This window comes from Ovis canadensis, chromosome 2 (assembly GCF_042477335.2).
Source record: "Ovis canadensis isolate MfBH-ARS-UI-01 breed Bighorn chromosome 2, ARS-UI_OviCan_v2, whole genome shotgun sequence".
Classification (NCBI taxonomy): Eukaryota; Metazoa; Chordata; class Mammalia; order Artiodactyla; family Bovidae; genus Ovis; species Ovis canadensis.
In genome coordinates this window covers 232071262-232092168 of record NC_091246.1, presented here as the reverse complement: position 1 = coordinate 232092168, position 20907 = coordinate 232071262, and the positions used below count along the sequence as shown (strand labels likewise).

Genomic DNA, 20907 nt, shown 5'->3' with positions numbered 1-20907 from the left:
ATCCTGCTGGTCCCCTTGCTGTTAATAAACAATCTCATCTGCCTTTCAGGGAAAGAGAAAGCATCAGGTAGAAGCTGTATTCATCTCTTGCCTCTGAGTCTGCAAGTTTCCCTCTACTTTCTCCGCCTTCTCAGAATAATATCCTGCTAAATTTTCTCTTGGACCTCTCCACTGCCACCTAGGATTTTCCATTACTATTCCCAGCTAAATGTCTCACAGCAAGTGTTGACACTTGCTGTCTCTCTTTTCTCATCGGTTTGAATCTACCTACAAGGTAGGAGACACAGATTCAGTCCCTGAGTCGAGAAGATCCTCTGGAAGAAGAAATGGCAAACCACTCCAGTATTCTTGCCTGGGAAATCCCATGCACAGAGGAGCCTAGTAGGCAAGTCCATGGGGTCGCAAGAGTCAGATACGACTTAGCGACTAAACTACCACCGTTCATTTTGAGTATATTTCAGTCATGCTTCTACCTCAACTCTTCTGTTCTGTCTTGCTCCTGTCTGCACATCTCTGAAAACAAAGCTCACTGCTAATCCTCACTTGCCTTGATTTTCCAGCAGCATTGGCACGCTTGAGTACTATTATTCTGGCATGGTTGGGTGCTTAGTTTCTGCCATCAAGTACTCCCTTGGTATGCCTCTGCCTTTCTGTTTCTTCTCAGTCACTCTTCTTTCTCTTCTTGCCCCTTAAAATAGAGCCATCCGTGGGGCTCACCTTAGGCTTCCCTCTCCTGGTACATGGTGCTCACTTCCCTTGACTCTCTGTAGTGCCTTTGTGCACATGACGCCTACCTTCTCTCTCCAGTCTCATGCTCTGAGATTCAGACTCAGAAATTCTTTGATCCAGCTGGTGGCTCCCTTCACTGTCTAGAGAGAGTTCACACTTGGCATTTCCAAGTGAGCTCATAATCAGTGTGAGTCCATTTGGTCATGACAGGAACCTGGGAATTGTTCTTGTCAGTTTCTTCTCCCTTTTTTCCTACATCATATATCTCTAGAATGTGTAATTTCTTATTTTCATATCTGCCACTCAAGACCAGAGCACTTAGATTTCTCAGTAGCTAGTCATAGAACATTCACCACGCTCCCCTCTCTTCTTTTTTACATTGTTCCTAGAATTATTACTTTAAAGTGCATGATTCTTTCTCATCCTTCTCTCTCATCTTGGAATATTCACACCTGTGTTCTGTTGGGAGATGTTTCCAGAATGTTTCCTCTCTTTGTCATGTGTTCCTACTTTAAGGCTTTGCTTAGATTTCTGGTAAGCTTTCCTTGCTCCATGCTTTGTACTGCCCGTGGCCCCAGCTGCTCTCATTGTACTTAGCGCTACTCCCTTTGTAGTATTTATCATTACTAGCAAGTGCTTAAAGCCTCGCTTCCTCTCTTGACTGGACTGGGAGTGGTGGGGACGGGACAGTGTTTGTATCACGGCTCTGTCTCCAACACCTAGCACAGCCTCCTGCACAACCTAGGCACTCACTACATCTTAGAATTACTATACACATTTGTTAATAGATAGTGCATTTTTTCAAAATGCTTATTACAAATGCAAAATTTTAGATTTAGAAAGAGGTTAAAATGATGATGTATTTTCATATTCTATAGATGTAATTCTTCCATCTTTCATTCTCTTCATTTTGCCTTTTTATGTTAAATAAGTGTTTTTTAAAAATTAAAGTATAATTAATTTCAGTTAACATTGAAATGTGCAGAACTAAAGTGTACAAAGTTATTTTTGACACATGTATGCACGTGTGTAACCAGTGCTTCAATCAAGGTAAATTCTTCTAATTTTCCAAAAACTGCCCCCCCCCCAATTTTTTTATATTGACATCTCCGTTATTTTTTATGAAGCTTTTACCCTCATTCCAGACTTATCAGATCACTTTACCTGCTAGGTAAGACATACACCTAGGCAGATTCTTCTTCCTGTGAATACCAGCTCTGCCTGTTGGAATTTTAGAACTCAGGCTCACGGGAGAAGAGCAGACGCTGCGCTGTCTCCCCGCCTTCCTGCTCCTCAGCTCGCTGACTTTACTCTGACAGGGAGAGGTCCATGTCTAAAAGGCGCTGTCTCCCCGCCTTCCTCCTCCGCGGGTCGCTGACTTTTACTCCGACGGGGAGATGTCTGTGTCTAAAATGCACTGTCTTCCTGCCTTCCTGCTCCTCAGCTCGCTGACTGTCATTCTGACAGGGAGAGGTCTGTGTCTAAGATGCGCTGCACCAGCCTCAGTGTATAGATACTGTGGGAAACACTGACTCTTGAAAGTGAAAATGGAATAACAGGTTACATGGAGGCAGCTATTGGTCGAAATTTGTCCCTGAACACTTTGTTGTTGGCAGGTTCAGCTTTCTAGAAAGAAAAGTGTACACATATCTCAAAATGGAACATGTGATTCTGCCACTATACTTTTTCTAACATTTGAGACTTAATTTACCTGTATTTAATCTGCTTTATTTTTAATTCATCCTTTTCTTTAAAAAAAGTTAACATGTTAAACTTCTAAGATTGGTTTGGGGCTACTTAGTATGTTTGCTTTTCAGTTTTTTAATTTTATGAAGAAAATTTGTCATAGGTTATATAATAGCTTTAATTATCAAAATAATCCACAGGTATATTAATATTCATATATTTCTCCCCCTGTAAACTATAAAATAGCTATTATATCAAGGGAGAAATTAAATGTGTGGATGGCATTCTGTAGCTTACTTTGGAGCAATTAGAATTCATGTCAAAAGAAATAGGAAAGCATTTCCTATTGTGGTGTGGAAGGTTAATGGAAAGTTAATAGAATTTTCTGCATAAAACTTTGTCATGATTTTCAAAGATACTTTCATATTTTTACTTATTTATCTATATTCCCAGTCATTTTTACAAATAACAAAGATACAGTTCTATTGAGGTTTTCCTTAAAGACTAGAAGCTATAAATTCAAAGTTATGGGGGGAGAGTTGACCAATGGATCACTGCTTCTTTGAGCTATTAGGAAAGTCATTAGGACGGGTGAAGAGGTGAAGTGGAATGTAGGAAGAACTTTGTGAAGAGGAGAGAAGCCAAGGATGGTCTCCTTAATAAGGTAGACCATGAGACACTCAATTACTGGTCACAGAAGCATGTGAGGTACTGAGGAATGTGGTAGGCTGAGTAATGGACTCCCAGATAACACCCATGACTAATCTCTGGAACCTAGAGATTGTCACCATATACAGCAGAAGGAACTTTGCAGAGGTAATGAGGTTGAGGATCATGAGATGATAATTGTCTTAGGTTATCCTGCAGCAGGGTCTTTATAAGAGAGTTGCAGGAGGGTCGGAATAAGAGAAGGTAATATGATGACAGACACAGAGATTGGAGTGATACGCTTTGAAGATGGAAGAGGGGAATACAGGTGACCACTAGAGATTGAAAGAGACTGGGAAGTGAAACCCCCTCAGAGCCTCCAGAAAGAACCAGTGCTGCTGACATCGTCATCTATCCTAGTGAAACTGTTTTCAGTCTTCTCAACTCAGGAACTGTTACAGAGTAAATGAGGTACTGAAGCTGGTCATTTGTTCAGCAACAATGGGAAACTAACACACAGGGAGGTTTGGAATATCCCCTGTGCTGGGTCAGCCGTCTAAGTGGATCATCTGTAATTGGGAGGGGATAATTTAAGTAAGTTGGCACAAAGTTTGTATAGTGACTGCAGTCAGTAGCCTTTATACTTTGTTTGGAGGGACTTAGCAGTCTCAGAGAAGAATATTCAAAAGCTAAGGAAAAACTACTAATTCAATCTGGCTTATTGGGTACGGGGAATAATTCTAAGATCGTAGCATTGTTAAAATCGTTGATTGTCAATCTGTGCTGTTTTAAGAAGCGGGCAATTGAATCACAAGTTCCCAGGAAACAAGGATTCGGTGTTGGGGATCAGGAGACATGAAGTTCTAGCTGAAGTGAGGAGCTGTTGAAATGTACACAGGGAGAGGTGGGAGGAAAAAGAGGACCTTTAATACCAGAGATATTTGAGGTCTTCTAACGAGGAAGCTGAAAGTCTGTCCATCCCAATATGTGGGTGAAGGGAATCCTGATAAGGTGGGAGATGGAAATTTAGGCATCTGTAAGGAGTGTGTCAAATTGGTCGTTATTATGAAAATTACAGTTATCAGAGGTGATAGATATCAAGGAACCAAGTTGAGAGATAATATGAGCTGTTTGCTAAGGCTACCAAGGATTTGTATGTCCTTGGATACCAGAAGATAGGATGAGAACATGGAGATCACAGAATTTGAGAGTCTGCATTTTCTTTTGTAGATTTTGGTACTTCTTAGATTCAAAAAATACTTCTTCTTTACTGTATTCTAGATTGAGCGCTGAGAAAAGTTTGAGAACAGCTGTATTCTAGAATAGCATTTAAGTTTTCTCGGTACTTTCTCTGCTTTCAAAATGATACCTTAGAAGGAAATAGGATGTGGCTTTTGAGCTGTTAAGCTTCACAGTTTTTAATTTTTTTTTTTTCTTTAACTTACTGCTTTTGCAAGAAGGGCCTGTACGAGAGAGGTTCCCCATATGTGCTCTAGTTTTTGCATTTGTGACTGATAGTATAATACCTTGGTATCTTTTTATGGTTAGTTCAGAAGCCGAGTACTGGGCCTTTATGTAAAATAAAACCAGGGCAACATCATAAATACTGTAAAGGTTAAGCGTATTGGGCTTGATAGTTAGGATTTCCTTCCTTGCCATCCATTTTAAAAGTTCCCCTTTCAGCAAATTAATAGAACCATAAACACTTTTGATTACTTACGCCCTGTGAACTATTTTTGTGTGTGTGCAGTGATGATGTAGCAGTCCATGACATTGAGTTTAAGGAGGGAGGCAAGCTGGTATTAATCCATCATGGGTAGGTCCTGTGGAGGTGCACTCATAGAGCACAGATATCTTGATGTAGGAAAGGAAGATGAAACTTTTGTCAATAAAGGAGACTTCTCCACACATGCTCATACACACACTTACATGTTTATGATAATTTATTTACACAGGGTTTAGCTAACATTCATTTACCTTTGTTGCTTATGTGGATAAAGTCATTAATTCAGCAGGTATGCAGTGAATGTGTATTATGTGTCAAACACTATTCTAAACAACTGGGTTTCTTTTTCCAGTTTCTTCTGTCATTGGGCAGTTTTATGATGTGGACATCGCATTTGGGTAGATAATCCTGTTTTCCCAAGCCTATAATTTAAGAAAAGTGATTTTTATCAATGATCCAAGTGTAAGCTATGAAAACATTTAGATATTTTAGCACTGTTCCTTTTCTCATTTTTAAATTTTGAATCTGATAGTAAAATTCTCATTAAAGAAGTGATTTTCTAAGGATTTAGACACCTAATTGTCATCAGAAGTTATTTAAAACCATTGTTATTAGAATAGTTAGAAACTCAGCAAAAATATTAGATACTGTAGTAGTTACAGCAGTTATTCTAACCACTAATTCAGAAGTCCTCTTTTAATTTTTTTTAAAAGCACTTTATAACAGGAGGAAGGAAATGGTAACCCACTCCGGTATCCTTGCCTGGAGAATCCCATGGACAGAGGATCCTGGTGGGCTACAGTCCATAGGGTCACAATGAGTCAGATATAACTGAATGATGAACACTTATGTATAACAAGTTAAACTACACACTTGCCCTTTTTTTTAAATGTGGGTTTTCTGATTTTTTAAAAAATTTGTGAGAGTTCTTGGTATGTTCTGGATAAAAATACTTCATCAAATAATAAATGTATTGTGAGATATTGTCTTTCATTCTAGACATGTCTTTTTTCCTAATGGTGTCTTTGAAGAGAAGTTTTAAATTTCAGTTGATTTCAGTTTTTCAATCTGCAGTTGCTGGAGAAAGTGTTGTGTATATATCAGTTGGTCAGATTTACTAATCAAGTTCAGATCTTACATCTTTACTGATTTTTTTGTCTGCCTGTTCTATCAACTACCAAGAAATATTAAAATCTTCAGATTTGATTTGGGTCTTATTTCTCCTTTTAGGTTATATATTTTGAAGTTTTGTTACACAGTGAATATAAATTTAGGATTATATTCTTCTTTATCTTTAGTAATACTTCCTGCTAAAAGACTATTTTGTCTAATATTAATATGAGCTTTCTTATAATTAATGTTTTCTTAGCAAACTTCATCCCACTCTTTGCTTTTCACCTTTTTGTCTGCTTATATTTAAGGTGTGTCTCTTGTAAGTACCCAATAGTAACATGCGTTTTAACCCCATCTGATTATCTTTGCTTTTAAAATGGAGCGTGTAGTTCTTTTGCATTTAATGTAGTAGTAACCCCGACACATTTGGGGTTATGTTTGCCATCCTACTGTGGTTTTCTTTTTTCTGTTTGTCTCATCTGTTCTTTATTGATTTTTTTTCTTTCAGTTTTCTTTCTTTTAGGTGAGTCAAGTATGTTTTACTACTATACCCCCTTCCCCCATTAGCTATTATTTATATATGCTTTTATTATTGTTTTAGGGATTTAGAGATTACAACACAGACCCTTGACTTACAGTTTACTTATATTTATTTGTTTGTCGTTGGTTTGTTCTTAAACACTTCTGGATAGTTTGAGTATAGAGTACTTTGACTTCCTGGGGCTTTTTCTAGTTTTTAGACATTGGATCCTGGGGTGTTTGTTTTATTGTGCTGGGGACAGGCCTGTTAACTATTCCAACATTGTATATGAAAATTTGTGGAGGCCCTGAGTAATGATAACCTTCCTTCTTAGGAAATGCAGTTTTCTTCTGGCAGACAGGCACAGTATGGGCAGATCACCATAATCTAGATGGAACTCGCTTTTAGGCTTTGTTAAGGTTGATCTATTTTTAGTTTGCCTTTTTGTTTTCTTCAGACCATATTTTACTCACAGAAAAAACCCCTTCTGGTGTCTCAGTCAAAAGCCTGAGTTGTTTACAGTTTGATCTCCACATTATTGTGCCTCGAGATGATACTGACTTGTCCCCGCTGCAGGTCTGCAACAGTCTCTGATCAGCTCTTTAGTCTGCCCGTGCTGCTTTCTGTTCGGAGTTTGGTGTCTCATCCATGCTTAGATGATGTGTCAGTAAATGTCTCAATGAAATTTGCTTGCACAACTTTGGTTCTTTTCTTTAGACTTTTGCCTCGGAACCCTTAGCTACTTGATAGCCATTCCACCTGTGATTTTCTGCTTGCTGCTGCTTCTGCTGCTAAGTTGCTTCAGTCGTGTCTGACTCTGTGACCCCATAGACTGCAACCCACCAGGCTCCACCGTCCCTGGGATTCTCTGGGCAAGAACACTGGAGCAGATTGCCATTTCCTTCTCCAGTGCATGAAAGTGAAATCGCTCAGTCGTGTCTGACTCTTAGTGACCCCTTGGACTGCAGCCTACCAGGCTCCTCCGTCCATGGGATTTTCCAGGCAAGAGTACTGGAGTGGGGTGCCGTTGGCTTCTCCGACTTTCTGCGTGGCCTCCCAAGTATTGTGAGAACAACAGATGGCCCAAGGGAATGAGTGAAGGCAAACATAGGACTCTTCTCAATATACTTGCCTTTTTTCCAGAATATTGGTCTTGCAGATCCAGATGGCTTTTGGTGCTCTTTCATGCTTTTAAACAGTATTTGTTTGTGTGTTTTATTTTAAAATACATATAACATAAAGAATTTTTAAGTGTACAGTTAAAATTCAGTGATGTGAAGTACTTTCATACTGTTACACAGCCATCATTGCCTCCATTCATCTCTAGAATTTCACCTTGCAAAACTAAAATCTGATACCCATTAAACGGTAACTCCCCATCCCCCCCACCCTATTCCTCAGTCCCCTGGTCTCCACCACTGTACTTTCTGACTTATGAATTAGTCCACTCTAGCTACCTCTTAAAAGTGGAATCACAGAATATTTGTCCTTTTGCAACTTGAGTTTCATCCATGTTGTAATCTGAGTCTGAGTTTCTTTTTCTTAACAGGTGAATAGTTAACAGAGGGAAAGGGGAGTGAGGGCAAGGCAAGATGGTGAAGCTAAACTGTGGTGAGCACGTTGTAACTACCATCTTATTTTCCATAGCAGCTGAACAATTTTACATTCCCAGCAACAATATTCAAGAATTCCAAATTCTCCATATTCTCACTATGTGCTTGTTCTTTTCCCTTTCTTTCCCTTTTATTTTAAAGTTGCAGTATAATTGCTTTGCAATAGTGTGTTAATTTCTGCTGTACAGCAGTGTGAGCCAGCTCTATGTATACATAGTGTGTTTCCCCTGGGCTGACCTCTGCGCTGTGTGATGGCTTCTTGCTGGCTGGCTGTCTTACACGTGGTAATGCACATATGTCGTTATCCCAGCGTCTCCTTTACCTGCTCTGCCTGCATGTTCATGCTCTACATGCACATAGGTTCATCAGCATCGTTTTTCTGTGTGTGTTGATATACAGTATTTGTTGTTCTCTTTCTGACTTCTTCACTCTGTATGACAGCCGCTAAGTTCTTCCACATCCCTTCAGGTCACTCGATTTCAGTCGGGTTATGGCCGAATAATATTCTTTTGTATATATGTACCACGTCGTCTTTATCCTTTCATCTGTCGATGGACATCTAGGTTGCTTCAACGTCCTGGCTGTTGTAAATAGTGCTGCAGTGAACATTAGGGTACATGTATCTTTTTGAATTATTATTTCTTTTTAATAGTAACTGTCTTCATGGCTGTGAGGTGGTATTATTGTAGCTTCTTGTCAAACGAGTTTGGTTTATAAAGGGTATTCTTTCAATACGAAAAGTGAAAGTACGTGATAATAGCTTTTTGAGATAGGTGTTATTTTATATTGAAGAAACAAACACAGATGTTAAGGTCACACCTAGTAAATGGTAGAGATAGGATCAAGACAGCCTGTCTGGCTCATAAATCTGTGCTTATAAACACTGAAGTATATAGCTTCTCTGATATAGGTGTTCTTTTCTAAAAATCTTACAATCTCATTATTAAAATTCTTATGGTTCTAATAGGGACAGTATTCTAGCGTTGTTGCTTTATTCCCCACCATTACATTGGTGAAATTTTGCAATAGGAAACAGTGCTTTTATTTTGTGATTTGGTGCAATTTATATAGCTTTAGAGAAACATGACTAGGGGTTTGTTTTGTCACATAGTCTAAGATACAGTTCTTGAAGTGAACGGGAATTATTTTAAAGTAGAATTTCTTGGGGACTTCCCTGGTCGTTCCAGTGGTTAAGACTTCATTTTCCAATGCAGGACGTGTGGGTTCCATCCCTCCTCAGGGGGCTAAGATCCTACAAGCCTCATGGCCAAAAAACCAAAACATAAAACGGAAGTAATAATATTGTAACAAATTCAGTAAAAAGACTTTTTTAAATAATAGAATTTCTTGGAGCTGCACAGCCTTAAAAGGCCTTCACATTCCCAAGAGGGAGATTGGGGTCCATTTTAATATTGGTGGAAACTATGACTTTGAACTTTAGTTATGCAGCTAAGTTTTCAAGCCAGGTTTTTGGACACTGTATTGTGTGCTTTTTCATTCACTTTATCCATAATTAACCAGTTACATTTCTGTTAAATTCAGAAGTGTTAATCTGGGCAGTTTACTGTTTTATATCTTATGGATGCCTTTTCAGCAATGTAGTCAGACACTAGCATTCTGTAAAAATATTGGGACACTTCTTCAAACATTGCTCTGATTAGACTTTTTTACTCCTACTGTAAGCTCTGCTGTAGAATCTTTTTGTTGCTTTTCTGGGTTTTTGTTTTGTTTTTAAATTTTCTATTTTTGTCTTCATTGTGTTAAGCCATCTTAACGTGGGTAGAAGGTGAACTCTGTTTTTGAAAACACTTAATTTATTACTTGTTGGTAAAGGATTGCCTGGTGATTAAATTTGGGAAAGTAGGTTCAAACCTACAGTAGCAACTTGTTACAGCGGTATTTTCTTGTGTGTGTGTTTTCTTTTAAATGATTTTAATTTTTCAGGATTTATCTCTAGTTCATGAGTAGGATAAATATTTAGTATTTATAAAGATTTTTAACCTGATTTACATTCCTATTTTTCTATTCTCTTTAAAAAAAAAAAATAAATGAAAGCAGTTATAGGTCATCTTGCCTTGAGATGTGAGAAAGAAAAATGAGTGAAAGTGAGAGAAGAATTAAGTTTTATTAACCATCTTAACAATGTACTTGATAAAGCAACTTTCAGAGCTATCCACTTTGATTCAAAAAGTGATCTTTGCCTAAAGAGCTGCCATTGGTCATAAGTGGGATCAAGCAGGGAAGTGGAGACAAATGAGTATTAACTATAACTGCCCCTAGTTCCTTAGTGTTGTTATGGAAAGTACTGAACTACTGGAATTTGAAGCAAAAAAATGATGAAGATCTGCCCTAAATTTTATAATTGAGGCAAAGGAATGTTGTATATATATTTGTAGTACTAAGTTTTCAGACTTGAATATTACCCAAAGGTTAGAATTTGCTCCCTGAGTACCCATTTAATCTTACAAGAAAACATTGTTCAATGAGACTAGATAAGAATGATACTGAAAGAGCTTCTTTCCTTGGCTTTTTCATGACATGATGACTGTTGATTAAAAATATTTCCCAAACCATTTCTTGTGGGTAAATTAAGTAGTATTCGTTACTTTTTGAACTTCATTACCAAATTTTTGTTACTGTTTTATTTTTATCCCTTACTCATGAAACTGTTTAGCCCACTTACACAGTCATTCCTTGACTTTGCATAGATTTAGCTTTCCTAAATTTTTTTTTTTTTTTTTTGGATAGTGTGTCTTGGACCATCTGAGAATACTTTGCATTCTGAGTTTGACCTTTCATATATTAGTTAGGTATTTAGGTATCGAGGTGAATTAGGTGTCTCGGTGAAGCCAACAGTTAAGGGGAAAAGGTTTGCTTAGCCTAGGAATAGCAGTTCCCGAGAGGGAACCATAGAGATTTAAATGTAGTTTTATCTCAGTAGTGATGAAACATGGATTTTTCAGAACATTTTTGAATTCAAAATGCCTTAAAAAGGCATTTATTTTGGCTTTAAAAAGTCAAATAGAAGCAACCACCAACTTTCTACCTCTGCTTATCTCTCTAGTAGATAACTGACTGAAGTTGAACTCATACAAATTACATTTTGGTCAAATTAAATATCACATAGACACATATACAAAATAAAAAGTCCTGCAGTGATTTAAATGATTATAGCTAAATAGATACTGTATTAACATAAAGTTAGCCATTTATTTCTTAACAAAGATTCCTATTAGAATCTGTTACGAAATGCTCTTGTGTACCCACAGGCTGAAGTCCTTCTGATAGTGCTTAATAAACAGTAAAAAGATTTAGCACGTTCATTCAGCAAGTATTTTCATATTTATCATGTGCAGATCACAAGTTTATTGTGAATGTGATCCTGCTCATGTACATGTAAACACCTAGATGTGTGCATGGGTAGCTTTTATTTTGCTTGATGGCTATCAATCACATGCACCAAACAATATAAATGACTGTTTGGTATTACTGATTTTAAGTAGCCACACACAAGTTGCAGGTTTTCTTTCTCTATTTGTTAGTTCTCTGGTATCCATAGTCAAAATCAGGGTTAACAGGTTTTCTTAATATTATGTCATTTAATTATGATCATTATATACACCTTGACAGCCTCACATTGAAAGACAGGGTTTAGCATCAGTATTTCCTTTGTCCTCAGTCATTTTCCATGGATGTAAATTTTGTGTGATTTCCTTGAATACCCCAGCCATGTGTTCCCATTATACCTGGCTGCTTTTACTCTGAAGTATTGTTCGTCTCTGTATGCAACATACCTGAAGAGCTTATCAGCTGCACCAAGCTCCCTTTCTGTCTTTTTGCCAGAAGACTCAAGATAGCAGGATCTATAGGCCATTTGGTTATAGAATGATAGCATCACTGTGTTTAGGATTGAGAGGGGAAAAACCCAGGCCAGAGGAGCCTGATAACAGAAAGGAAAGGAGTAATAGTGATACATGTCTCGGTCCCTAGTATATGCTAAGTCTTGATCAGAGAGTTAAGCTTCAAAGGAAATCAGAGTTTTAGGGAGTATTTTTACCAGCCCTTTGTGTTACCCAGGACCAGAGTGGATAAATGACTTACTCAGAATCATACCAGCCATTAATGGTAGGGCCAGACATCTTAAGAAGAATTCTGTAACTGATATGTCCACTTTAGAAAGCAATTTGGCTATTTCCATGTGGCCAATACTTCGGCTCATAGAAATCTATTAAAAAAATAAAAATGAAGGCATACATCCTACAAGAAGATTGTACCCAAGTGTGCATGGGAACATTACCTGTAGTAGACTGGAAACAACTGGTAAACTGAAACAGCCCCAGATATCCATTAGCTGATAAATGGGTAAACTAAATGTAGTATATCCATGCAGTGGAAAACTGTTCAACACGGAACAGGAATGAAATACTAATATGTGGTACATTAATGAACCTTAGCAATCTTACGCTTAGTAAAAAATCAGACTCAAAAAGACAACATATTATATGATTCCACTTCTATGAAATGTCCAGGAAAGGAAACTATAGAAAAAGCAGAGGTGCTGATAGTGATGATTAATGCCAGAAGGGCTGGAGGGATTTTTTGAGTGATGGAAATATATTCTATAACTGGGTTATTGCAGTGATTACACAGTATAGAAATGTACTGTGAATAACTGAACCATACTCTCACAATGAGTGAATTTTTTATGGCATATAAATTAACTACAATAAAGCCAAAATTTTTCACTTTTAACACTTCTAATTTATTCTGAAGTTACATTGGTGCGTCTTCTGTTCTGTAATTCTTAAAGGTAATTGCCTTTCACCAAAACCAATAAAATCTGATATAGTTCTTTGACATTTCTCTTAGCCTAAATTAGAAACATTTGGTTTAAGAGGTATTTTAGAAGGCATATGTTAAATTTGCTAATATGTATTATGTATATGTATGTTATATATCTCCTACAAGATGTGCTGCTGGTCACAGAGGCATGTAATACATTGAAGCTTAACAGTACCTGTTAGAATTGGCAGTACTCTCTGCTCTAGCTGTGAAAAGCCTGATTGATAGATGTTCTCTCAGTGCTGTCCCACTACTTTTCAGTGTATCTTCTCTGTCTTGTTCTTTTCAGTCGCGCTTTCCTTACTGAGAGCCAGTTGTGTTTGTTTTCAAACTTACTTACGCTAATTGTACTTCTGTTTCTACATAATATTATATTGTGTCAGTCAATAGGATAGTGTGTAAAACAATACAGTTTGTCATTTGGCAGACTAGATTGAATGTTTTGGAAAGACTTGACAAAGGCAAATCGCTGAGTATTGGGTTATTTGGTACTTTAAAGGTCTAGGGTGGGAAATAAAAATTTAGAAGGCCTTTTACAGTTAGATTGTTTCACAGTTGTCTCTGGTCATGATCCACCTTAATAAAACTGAAAGTGGAAATGCTAGGCAATTTATATTGAATGAGTATATTTGAGAAAGACAGCATTGACCTGGAATGACAGGACGCGTGTGAAATAAAAAGTATCTTAGTGAACGTGCACATGTTTTAAAATAAAATGTTTAAGGTGCAGGTGTGGTGTGTGTATGTATATGTGGTAATGGTTTTCCTGTTTTACCACTTTAATTAATCAGTTACTGGTTTTGATGGCATTGGGTAAGAGTGATTCTGTATTTGGTCCAGATTCTGTACCATAGAAATTTATGTTCAAAATTAAAAAAAAAACCCACATTTATAAATAATTTATGCTTTAATTGGAGTGACTTTTTATAATAAAGATAATTCTCATTGCTTTATGAATTACTAAGTTTTTGTCAGTTTTCATTGAATACGTTTTGTTTTATGCTGAAAAGTAAGCCAGAATCAGGATGATACTGGAGGGTGGGGGAGAGTTGGACCTGGAGATCATGAGTAAGCTTCAGGACAAGTGAGTCCGTTAAAAAAAGAGGGATGTGCACAGGGTGAAACTTAGAATTTAAGATCTCAAGGAAAGAAGTGTGAAATTCTGGAATTTATTGAAGTCACTGGTGAAAATTTTAAACTTAACTGAAGTTGCTACCACAGTTTGAAAAATGTGGTATAAAATGTAGAAAGTGAGCACCAAAGAGTAACAGAACAGCAGCTTTCCTTGTAGCAATTACGAATGGATCATTGTTTGAGATGAATGAAAGTTGGAGGAATAGTGTTTGTGAAGAGAAACTCATGAAAAATTAGATAAAAATTGGTTAGAAAGGTCATGAGTACATGTATATTTTATGTACAACTATAATATTTTTATATGTTTGCATTTTGTGTATTTGTATTTTTACATTAAAAAAATAGAAATTCCTGCCATTGGGGAAAAAAAGATGAGTACCATTTAATGCCCATATGATAGAACTTCTGTTTATGTTTACTTACCTTGTACTTTATTTGGTATTGCTTTTAGTACAGTGTTTCTTTGAAAGTTCAGAGATAGAGTTTAGTGGATCTTGTTTGGGGATTACAAATTCCTTTAAGAATCTGGTGAAAGCTATGGACTCTTTCCAAAATACTTACTTATTAATATGAACAAGCACAAAATAATTTTGAAAATTTTCAGAAGGTTGCAGACCCACCAAAGCCCAGAGAGATCCTGGTTAAGAACAGAATGGAATTCTGTTACTAATCCTTTTGTGAATGATAAAGAGTAGTTTTATTTCAGTGTATCTTGGTGTAAATACAGATTTCTAAGTATTTCACAAAATGAGACTTCTGTGACCAATAATTTTGGATTATCTGTGCTATAGTAAGTGAAACACTGGTAAGCATGCTGGTATGAACTTTAAGATAAGATGACTGCCTACTAGTAAATAATCCAAATTGGCATTAGCCAGGGGTGTTTGAATTATGTAATACTGAATGCTGCTCTGTTGTAAGCATTTAGGAACTTTTAACATTTACCAATAAGCAGCCAACTTAAGTCACATGTATCTCTATTTCATTTAGCTCTCGATTTTATTTAAAGAGTATCACCTTCAGGTACAGTATTTAGGAAAATAAGAACCATGTTCACGCAGGGTATGGCTTTGGGGAAAAGGGAAGACCTGCCTGCCTGCTGTCTACCTTTCTCCTCTCTCCTTTCTGCTGACTTGTCTCTCTCCCTGGGTGGAGTGCTTTTTTCTTCCGTTTACTTATGATGTATGGGTGATCTTCACCTAACGCCATTGCTTCAGTAGCCATTGTAAATAGTAAATACTTAACTATGAATAACTTTTATGTAACTTGGGAGGTACTAGAAAATTCCATGCTGCCTGAAGTGTTTCTCACCTGAAAATTGACCACTTTTGAAATTTTATTTCCTTTGTTTTTGTAACGCAAAATGATTATTTTTATGTACGCAAGAGTTGTACTAATGTTTATATTATGATTTTCTTTTAACTGCAGGACCGTGTATATGTACAACAAAATAATGTGGAGAATGTCTACAATTTGGGATTAATTATTTTTCGAGATCAAGTTGTACGCTATGGGTGTATTAGGGATCATCTCCGGCAAACGCTATTGGATATGATTGCCAGGGAGCGGAAAGGAGAAGTCGTAGACCGGTATGACAGTCTTTCTACTCTTTGGGTTTCACTTTCTATTGGTTATATCTTGAGAATTGATTCACTGTCTTAAGTTTGTCTAGCAGCAGCGTGTTATATAAAAATACTCAAAAACCTTATATCACAGTTAGCAAAGTTAGCTAGATTTTAACTGAAAAGCACACATTTGTTTTTAGAAGAAACCATCCTAAGCTTTTGTTGAATATATCTTTAAGAAGCAAATCAACCATTAATCGTCTTTTTAATTTTTTTGTGTATTTTGTAACGCTGACATTTTGTTCTTTTTCTTCTGTTTGATACCATGTTTGTCTCTTTGTCTTTTTTTGAAGGGGCTTTTGGTTAGCATTTATTTTTAATATATGTGAAGAAAAAGATGTCGAACATGGTGTAAAACGCCGGAGAACTTGTACCCCTTTTGTTAAGTCATATTCTAAGCTACAACCGCATGAGAACAACTTGAGATAAATAACTATACAGTGTGCTTTCCAATTAAAATTGTTCTGGATCCTTATGTTATAAATCGGTTGCTTATGGGAGATTGAGCACTTTTGTTAAAGTTGTTCTGAAAGTCTTTCTGGCTACTTCTGTTGCATGTTTCACGTGAATCTTGAATGTGTTTTTACTATCAAGTGGTTTAACTTCTTTTGACAGAGGCGCTATAAGAAATGCTTGCCAGATGTTAATGATATTAGGTCTCGAAGGACGATCAGTCTATGAAGAAGATTTTGAGGCTCCTTTTTTGGAAATGTCTGCAGAGTTTTTTCAGGTAATCAGTTATAAGATATAAATAACTTATATATTTATTTTTTTAAGATATAAATACATACTGAAAAGTTATGACCAACCTAGATAGTGTATTCAAAAGCAGAGACATTACTTTGCCGACGAAGGTCCATCTAGTCAAGGCTATGGTTTTTCCTGTGGTCATGTATGGATGTGAGAGTTGGACTGTGAAGAAGGCTGAGCGCCGAAGAATTGATGCTTTTGAACTGTGGTGTTGGAGAAGACTCTTGAGAGTCCCTTGGACTGCAAGGAGCTCCAACCAGTCCATTCTGAAGGAGATCAACCCTGGGATTTCTTTGGAAGGAATGATGCTAAAACTGAAACTCCAGTATGTTGGCCACCTCATGCGAAGAGTTGACTCATTGGAAAAGACTCTGATGCTGGGAGGGATTGGGGGCAGGAGGAGAAGGGGACGACAGAGGATGAGTGGCTGGATGGCATCACTGACTCGATGGACGTGAGTCTGAGTGAACTCCGGGAGTTGGTGATGGACAGGGAGGCCTGGCGTGCTGCGATTCATGGGGTTGCAAAGAGTCGTACACGACTGAGCAACTGAACTGAACCGAAGATGTTCTTAAGATTACCATATATAGTTACTAATTTAAACATTTTGACCTTTATTGTCCTGAGGCCCATTGGGGAAATGAGTGCAAATTTTACACCCTTCAGCACACCAACCCTACATGCTCATATTCCAGTGAACAAGTTTATTGAAAATAAATTGAAGAGGTTGGACTTAGACATATAATTTTTTAAAATTTTATTTTTTAATTGAAGGATAATTGCTTTATAGGATTTTGTTGTTTTATAATTTTTAAAAATTATATGCATATGCATTTCCCTAATGGTCCAGTGATTAGGACTTTGCCTTCCAGTGCAGGAATGTGGGTTCAGTCACTGGTCAGGCAGCTGATATCCCATGTGCCTCTCTGCCAAAAAACAAAACATAAAACAGAAACAGTGTTGTTAACGAATTTAATTAAACCTTTAAAAATGGTCCCCATCCAAAAAAAAAAAAACTTTAACAAATTTTATGTTTATATGTTTATAATACATATAAACTAAGGAATAACCTTATGTTTTATAATATTTATATGTTACTGTAATTTGCCATAAATTCACAGGCAGTACATCACCAATGAAGTCTCATTATTCAGGCTTTTGGTAATTTACTAGTAAATATAGATTAGATAATAGGTATGATCCCATAGTGCATATATTTGTCTTAAAATCTATTGATGAGGAAATTATAAGATACAAATTTGCAGCTGTATCTACAACCCCAAACCAACTGAAAAAAGTAAGGATAAACTAGTACTGATTTGTAATGAAATAACAATGACTGAGTACCGTGACACACGAGACAGTCTTTGCAGAGTCATGGTAATTGGTTATTCTTCCTGAAAGCCTCAACCATCTGAGCAGTTTGTAGTAGGAGCTTTGTAGTACTGCTGAAGTAGACTCAGTTAAAACTTTACTGTTCAATTTCAGTAATAAGCTTTTTAAAAATAAGCAGAAAGTTACAGTTACTCTACAGTAGGTCATTTTTAAGAGCCATTCAATTCAGTTCAGTTCAGTGGCTCAGTCGTGTCCGACTCTGCGACCCCATGAATCACAGCACGCTAGGCCTCCTTATTCATCACCATCTCCCGGAGTTCACCCAGACTCACGTCCATCAAGTCAGTGATGCCATCCAGCCATCTCATCCTTTGTCTTCCCCTTCTCCTCCTGCCCCCAACCCCTCCCAGCATTAAGAGCCATTGGATGTATATAAATGTGGGACTCCTGAAATTTTGCTGTCACTTACAATAAACAAAAAAACATACTTGCACACTGCTGCCCACATCACCCTACCACCACCCCCGCCACGGTTTTTAAAAATCAGTTTGTAACCTATCAGGAAGATTTTTATGGCCTGTACTGGTGAGCCTGAACCATGCTTTATGAAATACTAATTTTGTGATGTAGGAAACAGTCTTTATTTTCTAATAATGCAACAACTAGTTCTGGATATTTTTGACAGTGTTTTTACATTTGCATTTGTTTTAATTTCTTTCATTACAGTGTAGAAATAAAGTAGAAAATTGTTAAGTCGCTCAGTCGTGTCCGACTCTTTGCAACCCCATGGACTGTAGCCCACCAGGCTCCTCCGTCCATGGGATTCTCCAGGCAAGAATACTGGAGTGGGTTGCCATTTCCTTCTCCAGGGGATCTTCCCAACCCAGGGATTGAACCCAGGTCTTCTGTATTAGAGGCAGACGCTTTAACCTCTGAGTTTCCAAAATATATTACAATGATATATGTATTAATGTAATAGTGAAGTGGTTGTCTCACCATGATTTTTGTTTGGTGTGATAATGTGTATTCTTAAAAAATTTAATTATTTCAAACTACTTTTTATTAAGAGAATGGAAAATACTATTAAATTTGTATATCATTTATATTAACATGTCTAATATTATGTAATTCTTAGGTATATTTGTTAATTTTACTATGAGGTTAAAGTTAGTAGGGTCAGCATTTAAAACTTACTGAGATTTCTCTGTAAGACTGGTATTAGACATGATTAATAGTTATTGAAAAGCTCTTTCTCAGACTTTATATACATTCCTTTGAGAGTAGGAATAGGGTGGCAGGAGGACTTTAGTAACTTCCAGTATGCCAGCAAAACTGTGTGATAAATAGGATGAATCTTTTTAGGCATAATTTTACATTAAAACAAAGAAGAATTTTTCACTCTCACTTGGGGTCAGATGCTTCATTCTGTAGTTTCAACTTTTACTGGCATGTGCTTGCTTTTTCTGCTATTCGGAATACACTGGCAAAGTTTGAAAAATGCTACTTAAGGATAATGTATTAATTTAGTTGTCTGTAGTGCTTTAAAGGATATCATGCTTATGATAGGAGTATATATAGACAGTGTATAAAATGTTAATAGTGCTTGGGATATTTAGTTTGGTTTATGAGAAACACTGTAGAAACCCAGTTGAAAGCAGAAGCACATTTTGCTGCTTTGTTTAAAAAAGAAAAAAAATCATGCTTTTTGTTTGCAGATGGAAAGCCAGAAATTTCTAGCAGAAAACAGTGCTTCAGTATATATAAAGAAAGTAGAAGCTAGAATTAATGAAGAAATAGAACGAGTGATGCACTGCCTTGACAAATCAACCGAGGAGCCGATTGTAAAGGTGGTTGAGAGGGAACTCATTTCCAAGCACATGAAAACTATAGTAGAAATGGAGAATTCGGGGCTAGTACATATGTTGAAAAATGGCAAGACAGAAGGTAAGTGTTAGCAATTGAAAAACAATTGAATTCTTGTAGGTCTGCCAGGTTCTCGGTTTTTTGGTTTTTTTTTTTTTTCTATTGAAGATTATGAATATCAGTTTTTAAGTCATTACGTTTGATTACTTTATCACTGTTGGTACTTTGATAGAATTTTACGGTAAAGCTTTATACTTAAGGTTTCTAGATGTTGCTAGTGAATTGAATAGCTACTTTTTTCTCTCTTTAGTCTCCTCACTTTGTGTTTTTCTTAACCCAGAAGATAAGCCTGATAATGTTCATGAGGCCGGTGAGCTCCTGACCTGCTCCTTACTTTATTTTTATATGCCAGAGCATTTAGACTCTTTTTTTCATCCACACTCTCCACAGTCTGAAGTTCCGGTCTTAAATTTTTGTATGCATTCCTTTGGGGAGTTGGTTGTGATAAGGGTACCAAAATGCAAAAATTCACGTGTCTTGCATGTCAGCGTGTTTAGAGGAACTCTTAAGTTATAGACTGAAAAAGGAGAAAGGAGTATTGTTTACAAGTAAACATTTTGGAGATAACTAACATTTACTCTCTTTTTGACTGTTTACCTTATTTTTCTAAAGTGATACTTTTTGATGAATACCCTGGGACAAATTATGAAAACAGTCATGTCCTCATTCTTAATTTCTGAAGCTTTGCATTAAAACTATGACTTGCTAAGTCACTGATACAGTGTTAAAAGGGCTTCCTAGGTAGTGCTAATGGTAAAGAATCTGCCTGCCAGTGCAGGGCACGCAAGAGATGTGGATTCAGTCCCGGCGTCAGGGAAGATCCCATGGACAGAGGATCCTGGTGGACTGTCTGTGGGGTTGGAAAGAGTCAGACACGACTGAGCAGACGAGCACACAGAGCACATGGTATTAAAAAGTAAATCTGGTGCTGGGTGAAGTCTTAGCGACATTTTAGCCACATACTTATAAAAGAAATACATACTATGACTTATGACCCTACCTTGACTCCCTACATAGAGAGTGAAACAGTTTTTTAAGTTAATAATTTAAAAGAGAAGGGAAAAGAAAGATGGTGGGAAGAGAGGTTGTTCCATTCTTCCTCTAGTGGAATCTTTGCCTTGTATTTTTAGATGATTATGTTTCTATATACGTTTTAAGTTCCAGAAAAGTTGTATGTAAATTTGTTGTCTTTATTAAGCAGAGAAGTTACTTTTTAAAACACCCTCCGATGAAGTTTTTCTGTAAAAGCAAAACAAAAGTCAT

At 36.9% G+C, this 20907-nt stretch overlaps 1 protein-coding gene across 3 annotated transcripts in view; it reads left to right on the top strand.

Moving 5' to 3' along the window:
• CUL3 (cullin 3) overlaps window positions 1-20907 on the top strand; it is a 105340-nt gene that overhangs the window by 58324 nt on the left and 26109 nt on the right. For all 3 annotated transcript variants that reach the window (XM_069574675.1, XM_069574676.1, XM_069574677.1), the window contains 3 exons: window positions 15440-15600; window positions 16252-16366; window positions 19437-19665. In XM_069574675.1, the coding sequence (XP_069430776.1) occupies window positions 15440-15600; window positions 16252-16366; window positions 19437-19665 (505 nt within the window). The remainder of the gene's footprint in view (window positions 1-15439; window positions 15601-16251; window positions 16367-19436; window positions 19666-20907) is intronic.